The sequence below is a fragment of the Acromyrmex echinatior genome, chromosome 11, assembly GCF_024713525.1.
Source record: "Acromyrmex echinatior isolate Ae372 chromosome 11, ASM2471352v2, whole genome shotgun sequence".
Classification (NCBI taxonomy): domain Eukaryota; kingdom Metazoa; phylum Arthropoda; class Insecta; order Hymenoptera; family Formicidae; genus Acromyrmex; species Acromyrmex echinatior.
The window spans coordinates 12,489,389-12,514,395 of record NC_141862.1 but is presented as its reverse complement, the minus strand read 5'-3'; the positions used below and the strand labels follow the sequence as shown (position 1 = coordinate 12,514,395).

General features: G+C 32.1%; 2 protein-coding genes across 6 annotated transcripts in view; one reads left to right on the top strand and one right to left on the bottom strand.

The window, feature by feature from the left end:
- Positions 1-8,865: 8,865 nt before the first annotated feature.
- On the bottom strand, positions 8,866-16,237 carry YME1L (ATP-dependent zinc metalloprotease YME1L). 2 transcript variants are annotated; one of them, XM_087410877.1, is made up of 14 exons: positions 15,184-16,237; positions 13,973-14,110; positions 13,356-13,769; positions 12,984-13,206; positions 12,807-12,904; positions 12,443-12,686; positions 12,221-12,353; positions 11,782-12,019; positions 11,308-11,550; positions 10,989-11,135; positions 10,416-10,577; positions 10,189-10,309; positions 9,845-9,965; positions 8,866-9,122 (listed from the first exon to the last, which is right to left on the bottom strand). In XM_087410877.1, exons 1-13 carry the CDS (start codon positions 15,208-15,210, stop codon positions 9,889-9,891), a joined length of 2,265 nt encoding a protein of 754 aa, XP_087267003.1. In that variant the 5' UTR covers positions 15,211-16,237; the 3' UTR covers positions 8,866-9,122; positions 9,845-9,888. The 2 variants fall into 2 exon arrangements, with proteins under 2 accessions (XP_087267003.1, XP_011051314.2); XM_011053012.2 differs by having other exon boundaries at positions 9,845-9,944; positions 15,184-16,215.
- A 1,104-nt stretch (positions 16,238-17,341) lies between these two features.
- LOC105144337 (uncharacterized) overlaps positions 17,342-25,007 on the top strand; it is an 11,180-nt gene continuing 3,514 nt past the window's right edge. The window contains exons 1-14 of one of the 4 annotated variants that reach the window (XM_087410875.1): positions 17,342-17,482; positions 19,445-19,555; positions 19,704-19,898; positions 20,021-20,139; positions 20,590-20,836; positions 20,985-21,197; positions 21,893-22,086; positions 22,204-22,404; positions 23,102-23,261; positions 23,357-23,437; positions 23,573-23,923; positions 24,030-24,189; positions 24,313-24,518; positions 24,767-24,917. In XM_087410875.1, the coding sequence (XP_087267001.1) occupies positions 19,508-19,555; positions 19,704-19,898; positions 20,021-20,139; positions 20,590-20,836; positions 20,985-21,197; positions 21,893-22,086; positions 22,204-22,404; positions 23,102-23,261; positions 23,357-23,437; positions 23,573-23,923; positions 24,030-24,189; positions 24,313-24,518; positions 24,767-24,917 (2,326 nt within the window). In that variant the 5' untranslated portion in view covers positions 17,342-17,482; positions 19,445-19,507. Of the gene's footprint in view, positions 18,165-19,444; positions 19,556-19,703; positions 19,899-20,020; positions 20,140-20,589; positions 20,837-20,984; positions 21,198-21,892; positions 22,087-22,203; positions 22,405-23,101; positions 23,262-23,356; positions 23,438-23,572; positions 23,924-24,029; positions 24,190-24,312; positions 24,519-24,766; positions 24,918-25,007 lie in introns of all 4 variants that reach the window. The other 3 variants (XM_087410876.1, XM_087410873.1, XM_087410874.1) reach the window with 3 other exon arrangements.

Here is a 25,007-nt window from a genome sequence, read left to right as displayed (position 1 = left end):
TGGCATCACCAACTTGAGGATAAGTGTATTCTAAATGTTCACACAAGTTCACACAAGCCTTCGTCCAATCATAAAAAGGATATAAAAAGCATAATAAGTTACGTTCGTATATTTATACCAATTTCTACTCGTCCTACGCATCTTAACTATCCTGTATCTTTTTTATGCGTTTTATTTTAATGGCAAATTCTTTCGAAAAAAGTTTCTCCAGCACAAAAACGTCCATAATTTTTCCGCGAAAGATGGATGGCAAAGACACGTTCACTTCGATTAATTTCATATACGGGCTTCGACAAAATTTTTATTTCAGACTCCCTGTTGTACAGGCATGTAATATCGAAAATTGAGAAGTTTAGCTAAGGAAAAATTGATTCCATAGATAAGAATCTCATGCGAAACACCTGTGCCATTTATTTCCTCCTTCATGCTAAGGGCCTTCTTATTTTAAAAGGACGGATATAAGAAAGGAGGAACAGGTACGTCTTGTTAAAGTGGCGAGTGTGTCAGACTTCCAGATGCGATCGCAGAATGTGCATATTAGTGCGTTTCGGGAACGAGGGACGTCGAAAGAAGGCTGAGAAAGAGGCGGAATGGGGGTGAGAAGGGGGTAGTCAGGGGGAGGGAATCGCGCGAGCAGCCATTTATCAAAAACACGTAACACCTATGCAAGAAAAATCGACGATGTTTTAGTCGGCGTGCTTATGACGCGGGAGATGGATGTACGAACCGAAACCTTGTACATTCTAAGGGGCGGCAAGAACATTATGTATTATACGCTCCTACGCCGTGCTTCCTTCACCCTCTCCCTTACACTACCTACCCCCTGCGAAGTCCTTCGTGACGGAAGGGCGGCGCGCACCACCAAACGCCCCGCTTCTTTTGCTTGAATTCTCGAGAAAAAAGTGCGTAACTTCATGCAGCCTGTAAAAAATGGATGTAATATTAGTGTGCAAGGGGCTAAAGATGTCTATACATGAGAAGATGTCTATATGTGAGAAACGGAGGAATAAAATTATCAAGAAGTTTATTCCGGCATGTTTATACTCTTCTAAATCGGAAAGATATGTAAATTATAAAGCATCAGATCTAAAGCACCGAAATACAATCATATTTATATGCTGAACCTGTCGTAAAGATTATAGTAATAATAGACTCTTCTTTTTTTATAAAAATCCTAAAAATGTCCTAATTTAAGATATTGCTATCCTTTTAATAAAAATACATAAATGTCAGCAGGTGTCAAATAACTGTATATTTTGTCCCAATCTAGCGTGTCCTTTCAGTTTGACATTTGCGAGAAAATGTTACTTGCGATCAATGATCGTCGATTAAATACCTCTAATATGCAATAATAAACGAATTATAATTTGCATTATTATTAATAATTCTTCAAAAAAATTTCATTTAATGAGTAATATGCTTAAATCTAATAACATAAGTGTTGTAATCATAATTTAATTTCGTAACACTGTTTATAAATTTTGAATAATTTTTAATTAGTGCAAGAAAAGGAAACAGTTTTTGTGAACATATTTAAGACCGCTAAGTTCGAATCTGTTGTTAGAAAAATTCTATCAGGTCAAGTTTTTAAGATATACTTGTACTCTCTAAATCTGAATCAGTGGATAGTCACCAATTTATCCAATGGTATACTTTGTATTGATAATCAGTGAAGTTCAAAAAAGGAAGAATGTTTGAGCATTATATAATTAAAATATCAATCTTTGTACGTTAATTTCAATCTTCTAATACCATATTCATTGAATTTAAGTACAAGATTAGTTAGATCATAAAAATAGTTAGATAATAAAAATTAGCTAGGTTAGATATCACACATTTAATTCACTGATTACCAGTGGCATACTTGGCACTGATATCAGTGATTATCCACTGATTCAGATTTAGAGAGTAATTTGATAAAGTTATTTTTAGATAAAATTTCAAGTCAATTTTTAAGATACAGCATTTTTTTCAAGTAATTTGCGTACGACAAGCAATAAGGCAAATCGGCGTTTCACTAGAATTTGACGATTGAAAAATGTTATCAAGAATATTGAGACAAAATATGCTACGATTAGTGTAAGAAACACAACAAATCAAGAAAAAATCAAAATGACTTTATTTTGACGTCATAAAAGTGAAAAGTTATTTTTAGTTATAAAATTTGCTATTTATTGACATTAAGAATCAAAATAAAATCATTTTGATTTTTTTGTTGTTTCCTTGGATGCTGAACTCTAATACATGAAATCGATTGACAGTCATGTAAAAATTAAACGGTCAACACTTTTGATTTATTTTTTAATTTTGATAAAATTTCATTATTTTGATAAAAATTCCATTATTGGAAAAAATGCTTTATTTCTTATATCTTATAAACCATACTTGGGCATATATTACGAAATTATTCGAAGATAGATTCCGAACGGAATTGTTCAATTATTCCCTAAATTTCTATTCTGTTTTCTAGGGAAAACGGATGTGGATTCCAATTGGAATCCATTCCGAACAATTCCATAATACGCCCTCTGATCTGGAAATATTTCGATGGCAGATTCGGGCTCAGCATCGAAAATTACCCTAGAAACAGTCTTCACATTATCTTGTACAAAACTTTGTAAACTATAATAGTATAATTATTTCGCGAAAATATATAAAATATCAGTTATTTTTATAGACGTATCATTAATTACCGATCAACTCGAGCGATCAACTCAAGGGAAGAGTTTGTAGGATGAATGCGTGTTGGTTTAACACAGATTGAATCGGATACAGCGGATGCTGTATAATAAAATGGGCCACGTACTGATGGATCGCGATACCAACGCATTAGTAGCCAGCAGTAAAGCTTAATGTTGATTGCGTCGAGTTTCGGGGCGAGCCCGTAAAAATTCTGATTAACCCGCCAGTCGTGACGGCATGTATCGTTCTAAGTATATTCCGCGAAATAAAAATACAAAAAAAAAACATGTAAATAAAAAAAGAGGAAAAATAGAAAAAACGGCGAGAGGGAGAGGTATGAAAAAATCGATCGGGAATATATGCGTGCAATTGCGAAGAGGAAGATCGAGTTACTTTATATGTGCAGGTTGCGGCATCGCGTGCTACAAAACGATTTACGAAGATCTCGCGACGATGTTGGATTCAATGAGTATTCGAAAGTGCGTTTAAAGAACCTTCCAGTTTCTAAGACTTTCTAAGCGGTTCTTGGTTCTTGGTTCTTGAAAACGTTTATAATACAATAAGAACAATTATGGTTCGGATAACCGATCGATGAATAAAATCTAACAACAAAACTAATTTATATAATATATATAAAGCATCTTCAAAAATTCGAATTTAAAACACTACAATGGGAAAAGTTCGTGGAAAACTTATACATAATGAAAATAATGTTTCTACCTATAACAGTAGCAAGTTTAAACGAATTTCAAAATATTTAATGTTCATTTTTCGCAAATTTCTCTCTCTCTCTCCCTCTCTCCCTCCCTCCCTCCCTCCCTCTCTCTCTCTCTCTCTATCCTACATTTGTTAAAAATATTTTTATTCTACATTTATTAAAAAATTATTAATATAAAAATAAATTAACATTTTATTTAAAATCTTAAATGAAAAAAAATTGATTCAAAACTGATCATAGAATCACAATTGAAAAATGATGCGATTTAAAAAATGTTATTTGTTAAATAGTAAAATAGTTAAATATCTTTTTATTTTTGTACATACCTTTGTTTGTGCTTTAAAAATATACTTATATAATATCCAAAGTAATTAAAAATAATATGTTATATATATATAATAATAATATGTTACTGTTTGTTAATAAAATTCTAAATGACGCAGAAATAAAATGTGAGATATATACAAGATTTATTTAATTATTTATTTATATAACCCTTAATACATCAAGAATTAAATGATTATGCTAAATGATGATTTATAAATTGGTTCTTGCCAACTATTGGCTCCGAAATTAAATCGGAACGAAATGTCGCCGTAATAGTGCAATATTGCTCGGATGTACGTAAAATTTAAGGAAAAAGACCAGCCGACTCGTCCTTCTACCGGACCGAGCATCCAGCAACCCGACATCTCGTGAGATCAGAACTTAAGGCAATTGCGCCTCGGCGCACTGATACAACAAAGGGCACCGTCTAACGCGGTTATACCTCGTAAGCGAAACTCTATTGCTATATCCCATCCTATATTGGCCGTCTCAGAGAGCCCACCTTCATCCATCCTCCTTCTTCCTCCCTCGTCTCCGCCGTCCAACTTCCTTCAACCCTTATCGGTCTATTACTTCCTCTCTCTTTCCGCCGCTCCGTCTCTATCAATACCGACCTAATCTACTTTGCCGGCAAATAGTGTTCGCCTTCCCCAGACAATGTAACCCCCTAGAAACTACCCTTCCTCTCAGTCCCCGTACTTGTATCTACTCGCTACAAGTCCGTGTTTCGAGTCCCCTCACACTCCTCGATTTATCCGCGAGCAGAAAACGCGATCATCGCGCGCGTCCGCTCGAATTAATTTGGATTGTTTAGAGATTGTTTTGGGGCGCGAGTAATTTTCCACGATAGAGAAGCGAAGAGGATGGTAATCCCGAATGCGATAAGCCGGAACGGAGTTAAGTAATGAATTGATCGTTTGCTCACTCACATTATTCTTATAAGAAGTTGATTATTGTTTACCGAATTTAAAATTGAGGAAATTATCATAATCTGACGAAGATATAAATCTAAAAGAAAATATATTAAAAATCTAATTTGCGCCGAAAGTCTGATTAATGATATCTACTCGGAAGGCGGTAGTAAAATCAAGGAGGAGATTCATCTCCGGTATGGTTTATTACGAACCACGCCTCAGGCATTATAATAATTAAAAACTTGAAAAAAAAAATATCGCAGACAATTGGAAAGAACACATTGCAGATTACAATTATAGTTTACATTGATAGCGAATTTTTATTATCAATCTTATTTAAAGAAATAAATAACGATATGCAAAAGCAATCATCGATCTTGTTAAGGAGGTTCTCACGCTATTTCCTAGTCAATAGACAATTTATTTATAATACGTAAAACAATTAAAATAATAGAATAAAATATTATCAACAATATTTTATGTCATTATACATAATTATTATTAATTTTATTATTAATTTTATATTACTAAATATTTTCGAAATGACAAAGTAAAAGTTATAAGATGCTCATTTGATGTATATGCATCGTCCATTTGACATATTCTAGCTTTTTTCATTGAAAAATAAATAAATTTCTTGTAAACTGTACGGTCAGTTTAAATGAAACTTTACGACACAAACTTAAGTGTTTACTTTATAATTATAACGATTTTTAAATTGCTGGCTTATAAGTGTCTCAATTTAAAAGAGAATAACTACAAAATAAGCTTATATCTTCAACTTGTAATGTAAAATTCTATAAATTTAGAATTAAATATCTTCAAAATGGTACGGTAAAAGTCAATGAAATTTTTTCTAGGTGTTATTGATATTATTAATATTTGTATTAGGCCCTGCGCACAATAGAAGAAATAAGGAATTAGGAATAAAGATTAAACGATTTTACCTATCAGAAATCGGATACATCGCAATATACGTTTCTGATAGATTGAAATTGTTTATTCTTTATTTCTAATTCCTTATTCCTTCTATTGCGCGCAGGGCCATATATATTGTATATTATAGACATGTATATTATAGACTTGTCTTATATTTCATCAAATGTGAGAACCTTCTTAATTAATTTGTAAATTTTAAACATCATCTCTGTATATCAGATAATTTCAGTTATTATTGTAATGTCGCAACGTGCTCTCTGTTAACGATAAAATGTCATTTCATATATTTAAATTGGAGTCAATATAATTTAATAATTTTATGTACGAAAAGAATGCTTTTGTTGAAGTATTTAAAAATTGAGCTACATATAAATCTGAAAATAATTTTGTTGGATTATCAAAATAATTATGTGGGGAAACTCTCAAGATGAGCAATATGCTGCAAAAAGTTTTGATATTCTAGCAACCATCTTGAGCGATCTTCATAATTATTTTGAAGGTCTCTCCCTCTCTCTTTCTCTCCAACAAAATTTACTTTCAGATCTTTTATCTAACTAAATTTCTAAATACTTCAGCAAAATCATTCTTTTAATTCGTATGCTACTAAAAAGCACATTTTATATATCTCTTCTTTCTATTATTAGCAAGAAAATTGTGTTGCAAAGAATATTTCAAACTAGTCTCGTGGATCATTTTAATTAAACTAAGCTGCTGAGTTGTTACGTCATTTAAAACGCTTGATATATAGTATACCTGGTTCACAATTTGTTGCTTATTCATTATTTTGTTAATTTATTTAATGAAAGAGTTAAAAGCGGAAAAGCGATCTTAATAATGTAAAGAGAGAGAAAGAGAGAGAGGAGAGGGGGAGAGAGAGCGAGAGAGAGAGAGAGCGATCATAATGCGGTGAGTTTCCGTTAACGGTGAACAAACAGAGCCCGCCGTAGTTTTACGTGCCATCGGCGATTCGCGGTTGGAAACGCACCGGTCCCTGTTCCATACAAGCCGCGTCGCGTCGTGGCCGAACGAGCTCGTTCGCTCACATTGCTTGTAATTTAGTAATGAATACGTACGTACCGCGCGCACACGTGAAGTGTGCGGGCCGCTGATATGTAGACGCGTAACATCTGGCGGCCTATGAAATGCAGGCACAGCCGAACGAACGGCCTGCAGCTGAACGTTACGACCGACGAGAGTTATGAGCCCCGACTCAATCTCCGGTCCACGTCCGATATAATTGCGATACTAAAGCTCCGGCACAAGCTCCAGCAAAGCGCGTAAATCGCGCGCTTTTCCCACACGATGTGCGGTCACATCACCGGGACGATGAGATGAGGATGACGGCAACGGAATTTCGTTGGAAGATAATAAGCACAAGAAATCGTTTCTTAGTCGTTAATAAGAAAAATTATCGCGAAAAATTGTAGTTGCGTTGTTTTCTTACAAAACTGAATGATACGATAAGCTTTCATTATCAAATTTAAAGCTTAACTCGTAATGAAGACTTAAAAATTTTATTAAATAGCTTATGATTAAAAAAAGTACACAAAATAGGAGCATCCAGGACAAATTTTCAATCTAGAGCGAAAAAATAGGTCAAAAATGGGAAAAATGGGTCATTTTTTCGCTCTAGATTGAAAATTTGCCCTGGATGGTCTTATTTTGATGTCAGATTCGTATTCAGCGAACTCAAAATACATAAGAATAGCTGGATCTTCACCCAGGCACAGGGTACTTTTTTTTGTGAGCCTGTTATTAACCAATTATTACAAACATAAAGTAAAGTCTGTTTGAAAAATGATAATCCTTTGCTGAAAATTACCTTATGCTTAAACTAATCTCCTCATTATCAAATCTAAAGATAACTCGTAATCAACAATTTATGAAATAGTGTTCAATAATTGATTATTATTAAGTTATAAAATTTCCGCCATTTTTCAAGCAAAAGTTGATTCTTGTATTTGAAAAATGACGATCGTTCGGTCAAAGCCCCGTAAAATTTCCCCATGATAAAATTAATCTCCCTCCCATTCATGAAATTAGTAGGCAGTTTTTGCAATAACATGAATTCAAATACGGTGAACACTAAAGTCATGTTATCCTTTTCTTAATTAGTAGTTAAGGAGAAGATAACCTGATTTTAGCGTTCACCGTATCTGAATAAACGGTATTGCAAAAACTCCCTAATATTTATTATTAATTCACCGTAAAATCACAGAGTTTATATTCAGAATAGCGTAACTTTCATGTAACTTTTTCCCTAAGGCGGAAACGTGAAAAGTGAAAATTATTTGTATGCATATGTACGAACAACATAAATAAAAATTTTTGCTTCTCACGTTTCCGCTCTAGCGAAAAAGTTACATGATCGCTATCCTGGACACGTTCATTTGTATAGATATATCATCCTGAAATTTTAAATTTTTTTATTTAGTACGATCACTTTCAGTATATCATTATGTTATTGCCTGTAATTTTTAATGCAAAATCAATCCAGCACATTGATCGCATTCAAATAGTTTTTCCTTTAGCTTTATCGTTTAATTTTTTTAAATTAAAGAAACTCTAAATAAGAGTCATTTATCACACTAATTGATGATCACTCGTAGGACACTATATGTATATCGATATATGTTTAGGATACATCGAATTCGTTAGAAAAATGCATCGAACTGTGGCATGACGTAATGTAACAACATATGCGTTACTGTGCTGTGAGTAAATCCAAACATCGTGAGCAAACATACAAACATATCGCAACCATTACGTTACCTTAATTGAGGTATTGCAACGATCGTTTGACACTCTATATTGCACTCCTCCCGACGCACGATTACACCATGTTGCTCTGCGTTTGTAAAATAAACAACATGATATAAACATATTACGGAAATCATTTCATTAAAAATCATCAGACTGCGACAGAATATTTACACAAAAATAGAGATATATCTCACATTTATCGACATAATAGGATCAAAACTTTTCAAAAATATACCAGGAAAAAAGAATTTCGAAGCTTTAGAAATATTTCCAGATTATACTATTTGTATGTAGCAGAAAAAAAGTTAATAGATGATAGAAAAAAGTTAATAGATGATAGAAAAAAGTTAATAGATGATAGAAAAAAGTTAACAATTAATTTAAGATAGATTATGCTGAATTTTTTTCCTGCACATTTTTCTACTATTAAATAGATTTAAATTATCAACAGAAAGACATAATAAGAAAAAAATTATAATTATAGATATCGAAGAGTAACAAGGAAAATAATACGCACCAAAGTCTTGAGACATAGGTATATAAATATTGTATATATACATAATTCAATACAATTTATATCTAGGTTCACTTAATAATAAATCAAAATTTATTATAGTTCCGATACACTTCCATATTCCCGCTAGGTATTTTGCGATTCTTCGATTGCAGATCCCAAGCGTAAGAGGAAGACGAAATTGCCGATGATTCCTTAATCGATTCCCATTTTTGAAGGAAAAAGTGTTCAAATTTTTATTAAACGAATGTAGACCAGAAAGAAACTGCAAGGAAAAAAATGAATTCTCCAGAAAACGTAACTTGTCTAGTAAAATAAATAACTGCTTTATTCATTAAAAAAAAAACAATGAATATAGAATCTAAAATTTTCAAATCAATCGCTCAGTCTTTATTCGTTTATTTAATAATTTTTGCCAAAATTTGCATCTAATTAATAATAAAAATAGATGCAGTCAAAAAATAAATGCTATTGTAGAAAGAATATCGATTTAAAAATAAAGTACATAAATATAGTATATATAATGGTAATATATTTTTAAATTTTATTTATTAAATATACGTAAAATAATTAAGCTTTTATTTTTACATAATCATTTGCTAAAATTCTGAACAATGAAGAAGACAAATGAGAAATGAATTGAGAATGATATTTACAATCGTATTTAATAATATCTAATATTAAGTTTCAATAAATGCTTCAAAATATCTACTTCTAAGCAGGATATTATACACTAGCAATAGCATCTATTTTTAGAAATTCGCATTGAATAACAATTCATATTTTACTAAATTTGAATTGAATAACAATTCATATTTTATTAAACGTCTAAAAAATAAGCGTCTGAAATAAGATTTAAAAAAGTAACACAATTCGCATTTCAGATATATTTTTAATCTCTTGTAAAATCTTCATATAAGTCTGTATAAGAATCATCATTCCGTTACACATATTCACGGAAATTTATAATTATCATAACATTCCTACCTTTGATAAATGATCTCAAATAATTATATATTTCGTAATTAAGATCATTTCGACGATCTCTTTGAATCTGCAGACGATTCTCGTTTGCTAAGTCCCGTTTCTGAAATAATAACATCAAATACTTTTTTTATACAAATGATTGATGTCCTAATATTCTAAAATTTGTTGAACAATTTTTCGAAAGTTTATTTTAGATATAATATGATTATATCTATATATAAATCTATATATAAATATATAGCTATAATTATACTGACTTATAATATACATATAAATTTTTATATGAGAAACTATATATTATATTACAACAAATTACTCTTATTTCATATATAATTTATTTTTACCGTTTGCTATGGCAGCTACATCATCTGCATCCAATGTCTCATATTGTAATAAGGCTTCTGCTAGTTGTTTGTGTTCTTTCGCATGCGTTTTCAAAATTGCTTTCGCACGTTCATATGATTCCTATAAAGTAATGAAGATATACAATGATTGATAAAATTGTTTTATATGAAAAGAAAAGAAAAATATTTTCTCATCAGCTCATATTTTTAAAAATATATATATTTACCTGTAAAAGCCGCTTTACTTCATTGTCAATGATCTCGTTCGTACTTGGTGCGTACGTGTTGTTATTACTAAAAAACTTCTTATTTTCTACTATTGACCTGAATCCCACCTTCTCCGACATTCCATAAATCTTCACCATCGTCTCCGCTATCTTCGTCGCCTCCTGCAAAAAGACAAAGATATATGTATCTATATTTATCTTAATTTATATCTCAAAAATTTTCTTGAACAAATAAAACGATTCGAAAAGATTATACAATATATATATTAGGTGTTGGAATTAATTCGTAGCGTTTTTTAATGAAAGAATGTTATTTATTTCACATGAGCATTAAAAAATACATTAATGAAAGTACTTCCCATCACTTGTAAAACGCTACGAATTAATTCCAACACCTAATATATATATATAAAATAAAAAAATTTTTTTAATTTTTTAATATAAAATTTATAATTTTTTTAAATATGATATATTTTAAAAATCTAAATTAAGACTCGAAAAAATTACATAATCATAAATGATATTCAAATCGTTATTAAATAAAATTCCTAATATTGCAAAATATAATCATACTACTAAATCGGAAGAAGCTCCTGTAGTCACTTTTTCCGGACCAAATACTAATTCTTCTGCAGCTCTACCACCCATCATAGAATCCATATTGGCTAACAGTTGTGATTTTGTAATATGATAAACATCTTTCTCATGCATATAGGAAGTCTAAGAAAAAACATTACATTAGAAATAGTTTCAATAGTTAAGGATTATTATACACAAATACAAATTATATTTAAAAAAAATTTCTAAGAGGAGACAAAATAATTTTAAAAAATATTCAATTAATCAAAATTTTTTATAATTGTTAAATTAAAAGATAAGTAATTATACATACATGACCTAACGATGGACCTCGTGGTACAATAGTGACCTTATGAAGCGGCGTAGCATCTTTTGTGTAAAATGCAACTAGAGCATGCCCTGCTTCATGATATGCTGTAATGCGATTGACTTCTTCATCGTGTAATTTTAGTTTACCTTCTGGACCCATTAATACTTTATCTCTAGCATGCTCTAAATGCTTCATAGTAACGTAATCTGCTTCATCAATCGCTGCGCGCAATGCAGCTTGATTTACCTATTAATATTATAATAGAAAACTCAATTTATATATTATATATGAATACATTTACTTGTTTTCCAAAATCAAATAAATTGAGAAAGTTAAGTTTCAATAAACCACTTTAAATATTCTTTGAACATTTCTGTATTACACTAAGAAAAAAATTAATCGCAAACTAATAACATTAAAAAATTTGTAAATAAAAGGTAAAAAGCTAATCTTTCATGACAAAACAATCTTTCTCACCATGTTTTCAAGATCAGCTCCAGTGAATCCTGTAGTACAACGGGCTAAATAATCCGTATCGATTTCGTGTGTCAATATTCTAGCTAAGTAGAGATCTAGTATTTCTTTACGGCCAAGATAATCAGGCTTGTTAACGTAAATCTCAACATCGAAACGACCAGGGCGCATTAACGCTTTGTCAAGATCCTTACGTCTATTCGTGGCACCAAGAACTATAACACCTTCATTCTGACGAAAGCTTAAAAAATCAAATTAATAAAACATTAATTTAATAAAACAAAATATTACGAATTAAATTTTATATCGAAAAAGTTCAAAAGTTGAACAACTTGTAAAATATTTTGTATATATTCGTAGCAGTATATTTCTCAAAATATAACTCAAAATATCACATTATGTGCGCAACTACATTTAAATTTCAATCAATTTATAAACTCACCCATCCATTTCAGAAAGTAATTGATTAATTGTCTGATTTGCGTAAGGATGGAGAATTGAGTTCGTCCTTTTTGCACCCACGGAATCGATCTCATCAATGAATACTACACATGGTGCCTTTTCTTTCGCCGCTCCTATGAAGTTGATTGAGGAATTGATATACTTTTCACGATTTTAGCAATTTATTAATTTTTTGTTTTCTTGTCCACTGAATTTTACTCACTAAACAAGTCTCTAACACGCCGAGCACCCTGACCAACGAGAATCTCATCAAATTCAGGGCCTGCCACATGGAAGAATGGTACACCGGCTTCTCCAGCGACTGCACGCGCTAACAATGTCTTTCCTGTTCCTGGCGGACCGACTAACAACACTCCCTTCGGCAACTTTCCACCAAGGGCGGAAAATTTATCAGGGTTCTTTAAAAATTCTACGACGTTCAGAAGCTCTTGCTTTGCCTCATCTACCTATAATTTTGACAAATGTTTAGAGTATCTTGAAAGATATGCGTAAATTAGTTATTAGTTATATTTAGATAAAATCAATTTAACATTACAGTAATTAATGTTTTGAAAATTATTACTTACTCCTTTAACGTCATTAAACGTGACATGGATGTCCTCAGGATCAATTTCAATTCTATGACTCATAGGAAGTTTAAATATTCCTCCTCCTGGATAGCTAACTGTACAATATAAATAATTTAATAAAATTAGTAAAAACTTACAATATAATAAAAACAGCGTCAATTTTTATACACGTACGATAAAGCCAAATTACAAGAATAATAGTAGAGACAGTTAATATATTCAGCATGATTTTCAGCCACGCATTTGTTCGGCCTCGCATTTGGCGTTGTAATCCAGATTCATATCCCTCTACAAAAGCAATTTTTATTCTCTTCTGTTCGTCCGCTGTTGCTTCAGTATTGTTGAAGATCTGTTTCAGTTTTTCATAATCCGAACCCTTCAGCTCAGGTACTAAACCCTGCAATAATAAAATTAATTAAATTCAAATTGTAGAAGTATTAGAATATTTCATTTATCAATGTACTTTTTAAATATTTTTATAAGCTAGATCATTATCGGGCATATTGTTAGATTATTTATTTGCGTAAAATATAATAGATATTGTACCATTCGTATATTAGAAGATAGGCCGAACCATTTCTTTATTCTGCTCATGAATGGCGGATTTTGCTCTAATTCCATTTTTACAGTACGTTGAGATTTGAATGTACGAATCGGCATATGATTGTGTAGCTTCTTGCCATACCATGTGTGCAGCAGTCTATGTTGCTGTTTTGTTGCTAGATGGACGACAGGTAGAATAATGGGCTTTGTGAACATGGAGCATGAAAAGTCTCGCTTGTTCTCGGCAAAACTTAGGCCGGATAAGTAAGATACTCTCCATTTATTATTCTCTTCCAATGGTCTTCTAAATACACTGACAGCTACGCTATCCAGTATTAAGCACACCTTATCCTTCATTTTTAACACATTTGATGTGTTTAAACTTATCTCTGGTAGCTCGGTACAATTCCTCGCCGCCTAAAACAATTAAAAATTCTGCTTACATGCATAATTTCATTTTAAAACAAGTGCAACATTATAATTTTAAACTAATCAATCTTTATATATTGTTCATTTTATAATTATTATATTTTATAATCTAATGTCTCTTTGTAATCTAATCTCATAAATTTTTTCATATATAATTTAGCTACGTTAAAAAAATAAACTTATGAAAATACCTCTTCAAAACTATCAAGACAAATTACTGTCTCTTCCGCGTTTTTTTGTAAGGATTCATCGTGTTTCTTAACTTGGATTGAATATGAAGTCGTCCTAGGAGTCGCTGTTAATGCTAGTTGTGTCAGATGGTACAAGACCTAAAATTTAAAGAATATCTAAACTTATCAAAATATTTACATGATTTATTTTTAAAAAATAATAAAAAGAAGTAAAAAAAATTTTGGTTTTTTTAACTACGATTATCGACATATATGATCAACTGAAATCAAAAAATTTTGTAAATAAGCAATATTTTAAATAAATCAATTTTAATATTTTTTAATTATATCAATAAAATGATGTTTTATAATTATTACACAGGCATATAAAAAATATTTTAATTCCGAGATTAGATTATATTAATCTTGTTTATTTTAACGCTCTAAAATCAAATCCGAATTGTTCCAGCATATCACAATTTTTTTATCGACATAGTCACATTTTCCAGCATTTTTAACCTGCCTAACTTTATAAACTGGCATATTATTGCTGAACTACTTTCCCTTTTTTACTTGAACTTACATATTAAAAACCTACAGGTCTTAAACAGCTCTAAAAATACTGGAAAATTGAACTATTTTTTTATTGGAAAAAATTACATGATGAAACGATGCTGAGCATTGGATTTTAGAGCATCAAGATATACATAAATCTGAACAATGTGTTCTAATCTAGGCCTGTCCAATTTGAGCTTCAGAACCAAAACACAAAGCCATCGACATAAAAAATTCAATGTAAGATTTCAGGGACTATGAAATATCATAAGCGTCACTCGGATATCAACACTTCACATTAAAATCTTATCCATATTAAAACAAAAAATCAAATTGGACAAGTCTATTCTAATCTCTAGATCAAATATTACATTTTATTTTATGCACCTATGTTATTGTAAACATATTGAATCTAATAAATTTTAGAAATAATAAATCTGACAATATGTGCCACAATCGCAGCGCATATCTATCATACATTTGTAATTTCAAAACAGTTTCATATCATGCAGATAAAATTAGATAAAGCACATATATAAATATGTATGTTTATACACACATTTAATAAAAGCCAAAACGCTCTTATGCAAGGACAGCAAATCACATGTATATGTGGGAGATAGGCAAAACATGCTGTCAGAAACATGATGTAATTGTAAGACATTGTATATGCAAACCTGATTGTGAGATTGAAGAGATATCATAATCGCAAGTTCCAGGACGGGAGACTCGTACGAATTTGCGTGAAACTACGGACGATCCAGAGTTGAAGAAACGATCGTGCGAAAACGATAGCTTACTGTAGAAATGAGATCGAACGCGTACTGATCGTCGAGCAGTCCAGGTTGCTTTATCGTGAATCTGTTATGATCTGTTGGACAGCCGCGGTGTTCCTCGCAGATATAATCACGTGACCGGTCACTTGGCAATTTATTGGAACATCAAACGCGATTTTTTTTTAATAATGTGCGAGCACCGACCGTGTTTTGAACACGGAGCCAATTGATGGTTAGCCGTCAAAGGCATGAACTAGGAATTTATAGATTTGCCAAGATCGATGACAATCGATAATATGGCCTACAGTTCATTTAATGCTGCACATGCTTTGAAGCATTTTTTGATTGGTCAGTTAGTGAAATTCTCTCTTCCAATTGGTTAAGCAAATGCTTCAAAGCATTCTAGCGCCAAATAGACCGCACCCCAAAATATTATAGAACAAACCTATTATTATTTTAATAGTATATCTATAGATTGTCACATGCTCCAACTTGCAGTAAATAAGTTTGTCGCATGCTCTGATATTGTTCTAAAATGTTCCTATTACATTTACTCACTTTAACGTTCTTGTTGAAGTGAGTAGAAACTATAACCATGAATGTGAAGTATTGAAGCGGCATATTGGAACATGTGACAACCTATGACGCAAATAAACTTTATATGCATGGAGTTATCATCATGATTCAAAAGCATTCAAGATACGTGTGAGAGAGAAAAATATACATATATAAAGGACAAATAATAAATATGGAACATTCGTTCTCTTTGCACATGTTTTAAAATGCCGAAATGCAAGGTGTCCCAAAATAATGATAGAAAACTTTTTGACTCAGTTTAATTCGCTCTACTTGCCCATGAAATATTTGACAATTATTTCGGGACATGTTTTATACCCTGTATATTCTATGCGGTAATTGTAAGAACTAAATCAGTTTATCATTCGTAACTTTTGTAAGTAAATATACATGGAACAATTTGTGTCCATATGTATATTATAAGATTAATAAAATTTAATAAAATTTAATTCAATAAAATTTTGCTGCATACTTCGAATTAATGGAATAAGATTTAGATTAAAATTGTGTCGAATACAATCTTTGAACACATACACAATATAATTAATAATATAAATATTTAAAAATTTAATAAATTATACATACAATATCATTATTATTCTAATTTAAACGCTCGATGGAAACTAGGCTACTATATATATATCTCCAGATATCATAGAACGTCATAATTCAGTCATAATGATGTCACTGCGCGTACCTTAGCGTCGAGATACTACCAGATATCACAAAACATCATTATGACGTCATTTGATACCTAAAAATTGACTTATAAGTGACGAATGAGGTCATGATGATGTCCTCATGACTTTTCTGTGTTCTTGGGATAGAACTGAGATAATGATGATGATAATTATAATGTCCAACACCATTTTGCAAGACGACTGTGAATAGTCACTTCCGACATATTTTTGTCTGCTGAATACAAATCCAGATTTGATCATAAGATACACATAACGTTCTAATTTAAAAAAAAAAAAGAGGCCAAGAAACACGATTTTAAGGATTTTCATGACATTATATAGCATTTGCAGGAAATTTTATCATAAAAGAAAGAAATTAATCATAGTCGATTATTTTCTATCATATTTAACTGTGGTTGACCGCACACAGCTTACGGTTAAATTTAAAGTTTCCTACCTATTATATATGTTTCGAGAATGATTCCTCTACGAGTACTAAAAATTTATTCACATTACGAATACACTATAGCTTTTTAGTACTACAGATTTTCAATAATGAACAATGAAACGCAATCAATATCAACAAAAATATATCCAAATATAATCTCGTAATGTATAATTTTGAACATTTTAAATTTTTCACTCGACCATAACGAAGCACGGATACCTAGACATGACACCGGAACTCGATTTATTCACATCTCGATGCGGGGGCGATTTGCGGGTGAACCGCGAATCGGCTTCGCCGTCCAATCGGTCCAATGTGGTGTGGAACATCTGCAAAGTTTTCTCACAGTTCGTGGACGTGCATGCGGTGTTTGTGTAGCAGGTTACGCTGCGCTCTCCGCGAAATGACGTTTGTTGCTAAATATTGGCCGCACCGGAGCAAGCAGTAAACCGCCGTGATATCCACTGCCGTGGTCTCTCCCTACGTCGAAGACCAGGTACGAGTGTCGGAGTCATCTGCGACGGTCCATCCGTCCGTCCGTACGCACGTCGCACATCGTAGGCACCGTCGTGCGCCGGACTGAACCCTCGCGACTACGACAGGAACGAGCGAGCGCGGCGGTGAGGTTAGGACGTGCAAAAGTCGAGTCGAAGGAGTCGACGTGCGCGCAGCCGATGCTGACTCCCCGACTCAGCGAAGGTAATTCGCATTCAGCCCGGTCGGCGCGGCGCGTCGCGACGCCGCGTGGCGCCGTATCGCACGCGCGTGTCCGGACGTCGCGTCGCGACACCATCGCCGCCACTGCACGCTACCGCGAGCTGTCTGACCTAACCTCTTCTCGCCTAATCGTTCGCTCTCCTCGCGCTGTCGCTCGTTTTTGCACGCCTGCATGCGTCACTTCGCCCTGTCGGAATCACCCTTGTCGTCCTGTTCCTCGTACTCTACCAATTTGCCCCCACGCGGGCCAACCGCGACGACGGTCTCTGCTTGTTTACCACTACTTTCCCCTTCCCAATGATAAATCGTCCTTCGCGTCATTCGTCAGTCGTGGATGAGACAGACGTCAATTGGCCTCGTCGAGCACGAGATATCGTGAGTCTGACGAAAGACGCGTATTAGTTGTAATCAGTGGTGATCCTCATGGTGATCGTAATGGCGATTTAATTGTGTGTTCGACGGTAAATGATTCTTGTAAATAAACATGCGACTTGATTAGCAGTAGTTTATATTGGTTGCTTGTTTTTTGGAGGAATGATGAATCAATTTTTGTTGTGACTTCTGGATACTTTTATGCTGGCTGCAGATAAATTTATGAATGTAACATCTATATACTTTATATAGGTTGTTAGATAAAATGCATCAAAACGATGAGTTTGTAAACATGTGCGTCTGAAGTTTTTGAACAACGGAGTAACATTTAATTCTATTTCATTTTTTACGTTATTATTTAACATTTATATTTTAAGCAGTATAGATAATTTATTAATTTAACTTGATTTGATTATAAATAGAAATTTGTGTGACACATCCATACATGTGATCAGAAATTTGGAGCTTGTATGCAAAAAGCCTAATTTATGTATAAATACACATTCACAGGCATCACCAAGTGTTTTATAAATTTGTAATTATTATTTGTAATGTTGAGATATCGCAAGTAAAAAATGCATATGTTTGAGAAATAAAATATTAATTTTAATTAAATAAACATAACATTTATTTACATGTGTAAAGCAAGAATACATATAGATAAATGTATTTAAGATACATTCTTAATTTTAAAGATACATTTTTTATTTTGTTTATTTTATTTGTAATTTTATTTGTCGTATTTTCTTTTTTTCTTTTGATTTGCAATCTGATATATGTACTTTGTATTTGATATGTGTATCTTTCTAAAAAAAGTTCAGAAAAGTGCAAAACAAATTATGTTATGTCTGGAATATATTTCTATTAAGATAATACATACTTTTTGAGATTTTTATTAATTAATAATATAATTATAATTATAATTAATTTATTTAAAAGTCAGATTTTTTATATAAAGAATTTTATTTCACGCACAGACCTATATTGAAGATCGATACTAGAATCATGACATGACAGAAGTCACAATAATATCTTGAGTATCAATATGTTAGATCTATTTAATAACTTATAATATTCAGAAAGTGTTTATTAAAAATGTGAATAAACTGTTTATTATTAAGATTATTTTATTTCCCAATGAAATTCCTAAAAAGGAGTTCTTATAACATTAAATGATTGTATTATTTGTGTATTTAATATAGCATATTTTAATTATAATATTTATCAAAAGAATCAATAATTACACATATATTTGGAATACAGATTTAGTGTATTTTGTCATATTTTAATATTATACTATGTCACTTTCAACATCAGTTACATTATATTTATATGAATGAGTAATATATCTGATGGATATCTCTTCCAGAATATGAACGATTATTACCGCATCAGATATGACATTAAGTGGCATCAGTAATCAGAAGTTACAATGATTGGTACAGCCTGTACTTTGGAAGATGCGTGTCGGCAGGCTCAGGTGCGTGACACAATTTTTTAAACTGGAATTCTTTAATGCCTCAAAACTTTTAATTATAATTTATTTATTAAAAAGATTTCGAGATACCCTATATATGTCGATAAAATTGTCATTTTATTATTATATATTCATTCTTTTGTTTATGCAGGATATGATTAATCTAGCATCCAGATGTTGGAAGAATACCCAAGGTCAGAATTCATTGACCTTAACATCGGATAAATCATTATCCTCTCAGAAAAAAGAACAGAGTTACTCCAGGCATAGTATCCAATCTAAACTCACCAGACTCTATTTTGAAGAACTTTCTAAAGTTCCTCATGCAACCCCAGATTCAGTTTTGGTATGTTTACTTTCTAAACATTTGTTACTAAATTTTTGCTTGTTTTCTTTTTATAAAAATACTGCAATGCGACAGTGTATTATATTTTTATGCAACATGCTGCTTTATTTTAAATTTTACAGAACAATCTTGAGAATGAGTGTGATCTTTTGGGGCGGTTAGTGCAAAGGGAAGGTTTAAATACATTAATCGTTAATCTTTATGCTGGTAATAAAGGATACTCATTAGCTGTAAGAAATAGGTATGCACTTGTTTTGTCATGCTCTTTCTGAAATGCTGATTAACAATAATAGTATTTAACTTTTTAAACTTAATGATAATTGACTTTAATAATTCTATTAATTAGATTTAAGTTAGATTGTAAAGAAAAATCTTTCAATACTTTACGCGAAAATGAATATGATTATTAATTTAAACATTATTACTTTTGACTCTTTTGATTGTTCACTTCCAGTGTCAAATTGTTGTGTTTGTCTCTTTCCCTATGCCATAAAAATTATTATAATATTACATATTGTTAAAATTAAAAAATTTTAAACACTAATTCTTGTTGGGTTTAAAGCGGTTTGAGATATGCCAGAGAAGTAAAATACACTTCTTTATATATGTAATTAATTTATCAAAATAATCATTTGTTTTTAATTTTAGAATTAAATTTTAATATTAATACAGAGATCTTATTTCTCGATAGTGATAAGGGGAATCAGTACGATAAAAATTCATTAGCTGAGACTCAACTCATGGGTTACGAACAGGGTGAACTACTTTCGTGCATAGATAATGGCCAATTGCCAGCTATGTTAGCCGAACAACTGGAATCTAGTTATTCACATTTATTTTACGACGGCTGCATAATTGCTGAAGTTCGAGATTATCGAAGATCATTTCCTCACAACAGAGCTGACGTTCATCATGTACTTCTTAAACCTACCACACAGGTGAGATCTTATCATTAAATGTGTCCATTAAAGATGACATAATAATATAAATAATAATAAAACAGTATTAATAATTGAAGTCTATTCAATTATATTGAACATGATTTTGATAGGATTTAAATTAAATTGTGAGAATCATTGTTTATAGAGTGTACTTTCGGACATATCGACACTTACGAGTGACGGAGATTGGAGCCATGAAGAGCGATTAATGTTGGAATCACATCTAATGGCAGCTACTCAAGGTCCTCTATGTCTGGATCCGAATCCTGTTCCCACTTTAGCTAGTACAAGAATTAAGCAGTCTAAATCATTGCTTACCGATCATCAACTCATGCGACAAGCTAAAAAATTCTCTCAGGTGAGATTTTAATTTGAAATTTATTTATAATCTATTATTTGTTATAGAATTGGAGATCTATAGTGCGTGTGCGTGTGCGTGCGTGCGTGCATGCGTGCGTGCGTGCGTGCGTGCGTGCGTGCGTGCGTGCGTGCGTGCGTGCGTGCGTGCGTGCGTGCGTGCGTGCGTGCGTGCGTGCGTGCGTGCGTATGTGTGTGTGTATGTGTGTGTGTTATATATATAATATTTATTAGATCAGGCCTGTGTCCAATTTGAGCTTTGGAGCCAAAACACAAAGCCATTTAATGCGCGAAAAAAAATTAATGTAAGATTTCGAGGACTCAAAAGTGTTGATATGCATCTGAGTGACGTTTATCAACACTTTACAGTTCCCGAAATCTTACCCATATTGAATTTTTTTGCTTTGATGACTTTTTGTTTTGGCTTCAGAGCTCAAATTGAACAGGCCTGTATTAGATAATGAATATCAAATGATAATACTTAAATTCTTCATGAAAAGTTGTAATTTTATACAAAAGATACGAAAGATTTAATCTTATATACGGAATTTAATTCTATATAAAGGATATTTCTATATATTTCTAAATCACAATAATTTTATTTAATTAATATCCATACATTAATATCCATACGCTTATGCGGATTTGATTTGTACATAGCAGTAAATATCATGAAAACATTGTACTTGATATCAGGTCACAGTAAATCGTAAAAGAAAATTAGAACAGTTCGCTCAACCAGAAGGACAAACAATACATGACTTAATATTGAAATTCCGAAAGTCCGAAAATACGAAAAGAAGAGTATTAGCAACCAATACTGCCTGTCCACCGCCTTCTCTTACAAACCCTCCTCTGCTTCCACCGTCTACAGCAATCGAAGCTTTAAGGTACTTGGCACGGTTTTTCTTTATATTTTTATTTATATTATTTGTAATTACTTACATTTTATTCTTTTATAACTTTTACTGTGAGATGTTCGCAAAATTAATTAACAATTCGATTAGATTCGCGAAAGTATACGAACGGCCACGAGAATCAAAAGACTGTTCGCCGCAAGTTGTAGAAGAATATATATTAGAACCTGCGGAAAGTCAGGATTATATAAAGCTCTCGATCCTGCAAAGACCCGCTACTTCCGAGTACCTGGGAGAACTTTATATGGACAAGAATCATCAGGATGGAGAAAGGAATGGTTCTTCTTGCCGGTACGACAATAATAATAGTTCGTTCATCTGTACTAATAATATAAAATATTATTGCTACAGGTTAACAAACCATGTATTTTTATGCAAAGCATGATTATTTACATAATAAATTTATTTAGCATAATAAATTTCTAATATTGACAATAAATAAGAATCTTATTTTAGACCGTACATGTGAAAACACAATCAAACTAGAAGCTCATATCAGTCGAAGCCCATACTGGATCTTTAATCCTTTTTAAATTTTTTTAAAATAAATTTTATTGAATTTATATACTATATTTATATACTATATATTAAATATGTAGTTATTTGAACTGCGCGCCGAAATTATTTTTTTCGAACTTATAAACAATTAAATCCTATAATAATATCACAAATAAATTGATAAGCATTAATAATTTGATGTTCAATCTGGTATTCTATTAGAAAGATGTTAATGTACTGAAAAACTATAAATAAATTTATTGCGAAAAATATTTAGTCTGTTCGACTTGCTTACACTTTTTTACACTTTTTACACTTAAAATGGGATAGATATATTTTTGACACTGAAAAGAGAAAAAGATGCCGAGTGTAAAAAGTGTAAGTAATTCGAACAGACCTATTATCTTGGCCGGAAGTCGAACCTGGATCTCTTGTATTCTGTACAAGCGTCCTAAGTCTTTAGACTTCTAATATTGAATTTATTTTCTAGATTTCCATTGGGTACCAGAGCTGTAGTTAATCATTACTATCAGCAATTTAAAGAAATATTTACCGAAGAAGGTAGGAAAAATGTAAGAATAAAACATATTGTACCAGGACAGGCTCCTCGTATTGCATGTACACCAGGCATGCAGCGAGCCCATCAACAGGTACATTAATCTCATCTTTTTCCAGTTAATGTCGATTATTTTATTCTTTATTTTTCAACTATTTTTACTGAATCAATTTTTTATTATTATTTTAGGCGCAACAAGCAAAAGCGGCGCAATTAGCTCAACAGTTGCAGCAGGTTCAGTCTCAACACTCTCAACATGTAGCACAACAGGTAAACTCAGTTTATTTTTTATTTTTTTATATGTAAAATTATCAGCAAGAGAATACTTTCTTGAAAAAAAAAATACAAAAGATATATAAATATGTACACATTACAATCTCATAACAGCCATGCACACATTTTCAGCAAATCCGCGCGTCATTTCAGATTCTATCACGGGCTCAAGGGCAACTAACTAATTTGGCCAGTCAAGTAGCCTCGATGAAGGCTATGACAGAAGCTTCTACCTCTGCACAAAATAATCTTACGTGCGTGGACTCGGCAAATATGCCGCAAGTTATTCCACAGAATGACGTTACCGCATTGAGTTCAGCACAATCTTTAGCCAATGGTGGCCCTAACGCGTCAACCTCCGTGCAAATTGATAACTCTGCGATGGCAGTAGCAGATAACACTTGTAATGGTTCTGGTATTCTGGTCTTTCAGAAGTCGGCTGGTACTATTAATAACGCGGCACCCACCAATGTTCCAGTTTTGGTAAACTTCCATATTTATTTCATAACAGACATTAATGATATATGACAATCTAATCGCGTTAAGATTTTAAGATTTTTTTATTTAATCCTGTATTTAATATTTGCAGCAAGCGCAATTACAGGCGGGAACACAGAACTGCATAGGTGAAACTGCCAATCAGAGTCAAAGCGAGCCGCCGTTCAAGAAACATTCAAATAATCCAGCAATAAACGCTCTTGTTACTTCCCTCATGAACTCCGCACAGCAATTTCAACAACAAGCTGCAGGTTTGCTACTGCTCCACAATATATATGTTTACATCCTTTCAGATTATATAATTTTGTTATAATTATATTTATATAATCCTTGTAGATTCATAATATTTATATTGTATGTTATGTATTTTGTAGCCAATGCTGCAGCTGCAGCTATGAATAACAATACACAAGCTACAAACAAGTCCAACAATGCCGCGATCCTTAGTTTATTAAATAGTACTCCTGCAAATATAGCTCAACGTAAGGTTCAATCCCAAAGGATCTCTCTTAATGCTTCCATACCACCTAGAGTTATCAGTCATGGCAATGTGATCAACGTGCCCAACACCACTGGTCAAGTATGTTTCATTAATTTGTTAATAATTAATATTTTATATATTTACAGATTTTATACTTATACATTTAATATATTTTAGTTAACATATTTATATGTTTCAACATAAAATTAAACATAATTTTTATCAAATTTCTTCAATTGATACATTTAATACTTGTAATATAACTGATAGTTAATTATTTGACATAATGGCTATTTTGGATATAAAGTATATAATATTACATATCCAACTTTTGTTTATTATGTTAGGTACGCGTGAGTTTAAGCTCCTCTGCTTTAACGGGACAGTTAAGTTGCAAGCAACAACCAGTGAAAGCAACTGCTGTAAGGCTTGCGCGAGTTCAAGATCCTACATCTACTCTTGGATTATCAATGCCGGGACTTTCGGCTTTGCTTGCTGGTACAGTATATCTATAAATTAATGCTATTTAACAACAAAGATGTAGAATACAGTTTTTATATTTTAATTTATTACGAATTAAAAATCCTT